At 38.7% G+C, this 2890-nt stretch overlaps 1 protein-coding gene across 1 annotated transcript; it reads right to left on the bottom strand.

Moving 5' to 3' along the window:
* Positions 1-770: 770 nt before the first annotated feature.
* Positions 771-2648, bottom strand: LOC126695883 (uncharacterized). Its single transcript, XM_050392678.1, has one exon. The coding sequence runs from the start codon at positions 2646-2648 to the stop codon at positions 771-773; it is 1878 nt and encodes a 625-aa protein (XP_050248635.1).
* Between the last annotated feature and the right edge of the window lie 242 nt (positions 2649-2890).

Genomic DNA, 2890 nt, shown 5'->3' with positions numbered 1-2890 from the left:
GTTGTATCGTTCTTGTGGTATTAAATGTTACTATATAAATAGAGTACTGTCATTTTAATATAATGCTATGGACACAATTTTTTCACAACAAATTTCACAATTACAAAAAAATTGTGAATGATGGATACAAGCATAGACCCACTTGTTTTCTACTGCTCAAAGTCAATAATTCCAATAACTGTGATATAAGTTGTGAAAAAAGTTGTGTTGGTTAAATTATACAACAATCGGGTACATGGATATATCAGGAATTTTAACCACGTGTGTGCAGACAGAATGTATAGTAATACTGTAAAATGTGATTAAACATTAACCACCAGCAACATGCCAAAAAAGTTGAAGCTTCCACCTGAATATCATGACAGAGCTAATGAGCTCTACACTGTTAGACTACCCTACAAAAAGATGTCAACTTTGCAATAAAGCAGAAGAATAGGCCACTTTTCAAATATTTAGATTTTCACTGCTTGTAGCAATTCTTATTTATATCAGGCAGGACCAAGTTACGAGAAACTTCACAGGCAATTGACAAATTCAGCTCTAATATAACAGTCCCAGGTCAAATTCGGTGAAACAAAGCATTCAGACGGGGGTTGTCTAAACTAATTGTTAGAGAAAGAAAATAACTGTTGTACTGCCTGATCAGGTACTTCAGGAAGAAAATTTTTAGGCACTCAATACATAACTTCTAAATTTTAATAGAAGCTTTTGCAATTTATATACTTTGCTTTTTGCTGCTACAATTCCTCTTTGGCAGGTTTGTTCTCAAACTAGTTATTAGCTATTGCTGCTTTTAGCTCAGCAACTGCTCTCTCAAGCCTGCTTATCCGAGCCTCAAGCTCCAATCCCGGCATCTCAGTTTTGCAATAGCTACTGCTTTTCCCATCATTTTCTTTGACATGCACCACAATGTTTGTTGGATGTTCCACTTCTCTCACAGTTACATCTGTCAGAATTTTCTCCGCTTCACCCATTAAACCTTCACTCTCGATGTCCTTTGCCTCTGGTATCCTCAGCAAGTCCTTTTTAGGAGCTCCATCATCAGCTGTTGAGTGTGACATTTTTTGAGATACAGAGACTGGCAAAGGCTTAACATCAATAGCCAGTCTTTTCTCACTCAAAGTTCCCAGGAGTTTAGTTTCCTTGACAGTGGCCATTTTAAAACATTCTACAAAAGAACTAGGTGGAACAAAGACATTGTAATTTTCCATCTTTCCAGAATAAACTCGGGGAATTCTTCTTGAATCTCTAGGCCGGGTAACGAAATTCTTAATTGCATCTTTCTGGGCAGACATTGATTGCTTCCACCACTCAAAGTATCTCATGGTAACATCTGCCTCAAAAAGGCGTGGTGGTATGTACAATTTTGAATCACCAATTGATCTATTGTAATGGCTCCAAGCAATACCCGGGCTCATATTGTATCGAGCAACATGACCTGGAAGATCTTGATCAATTCCAAATTGCATTGCAACTCGGTGTGGGAGGTACTGTTGAATGCAGTGTAGTCCAAGAAGCTCACAGACTCTTAAGCATAGAGCAAACGACTCCAACTCTTTGTCCAAAGCAGCATCAACTGACACCCACTGTTCTTTTTCTTCATAGAACTTAGGATACAACCAATTATGATTTGCTGCTATAGCATAAGGGCGCCACTGAAAACTTTCTCCAGCAGTGTCTATAGCCAATCTCACATTCTCAATACTCACTTTTTTCAGTTTGGACCAGCGAGCAGGCCTTGGCTCACATTGTGAGATGGATATGGGACTTGGCCATAGTGCTGGGAATCTCTCCCAAGCCCAAAGCTGGACTAATTGAAAAGGTGCAGAAAGATTAAGCACCTCTTCAGTATCCAATTTTGTTGAGGCAACTAATTTCTCTTTCAGCAAACGCAAATCACTATAAATACTGGAGAGGACTGCTGGTGCAAGCGCAATTCGAGTTCCTCTAGCCAAGAGTATTGCAATTGGAAAATTTTGCCTTTCAATGCGATACTCACACAATGGGAAGACAAACTTAGACAACCAATATGAGAGGAATGCTTCATGCTCAAGTTTGCTACCACTCCCCATGAAATGTTCCAACCATTTATGCTGACTGGCTGTGAAGCTAAGACTTACCCTTCTGTTTGCTTCAAGCAAAATCTCATGAATTTCTTCCATTTCTTTGGTAACAAGAGGGCTTAAGACAGAGTCACCCAAAACAGAGTAGCCCCCTAAAGCCATCATATCTTCCAAGGTAACAGTGGCTTCTCCCCAAGAGAAGATGAATGTGTTGGTCTTAGGACACCATTTTTCTGCAAGACCAAGAATCAAATCTTGGTGTCTACATATTGAATATTTGGAGCACATTATTGCTTCATATATTCCACTTTCCTTCCATATGGATTGGTACTTAGAATGCAAGCTTGCAACCCACATTTTCCAATCCTCATCCATACGACGCCAACTTTTGAAATGAACCTTCAGAGGCAAATTTTCAAGCTCAGAAATGGTGGGTTCCGCAGAGAGAAAAGGTGAAGGAAGTTCATCAATGGAAGACACAGAGGGTTTAAGAAAATGTGCTATTCTCAGAGTTGGATTGCCACCAGTTGGTGACACCATGAGCTCCTCTCTCTCCTCAAAGATGGCATATATAGGTTCAACCATTCTTGGGGTTTCAAGGTTTTTCACAAAGGATGAAATTGAAGGAAAATTGATAGAAAATAAAGGAAATGTACCATCACTCTTCAAAGTTAAGGATTGGGGTTTATAAGGGAGAGAATATAAATTAAAGAAAGTTGGTAGACATATTCTATATTACTTTTTTTTTTTTTTTTTTTTGATGAAATATTCTACATTACTAAGAAGAATAACAGAAAGGAAAGGGCTTACCACCACTTGATGATCAA

Source organism: Quercus robur, chromosome 8 (assembly GCF_932294415.1).
Source record: "Quercus robur chromosome 8, dhQueRobu3.1, whole genome shotgun sequence".
NCBI classification, from domain to species: domain Eukaryota; kingdom Viridiplantae; phylum Streptophyta; class Magnoliopsida; order Fagales; family Fagaceae; genus Quercus; species Quercus robur.
This window is presented reverse-complemented; position numbering and strand designations above follow the sequence as displayed.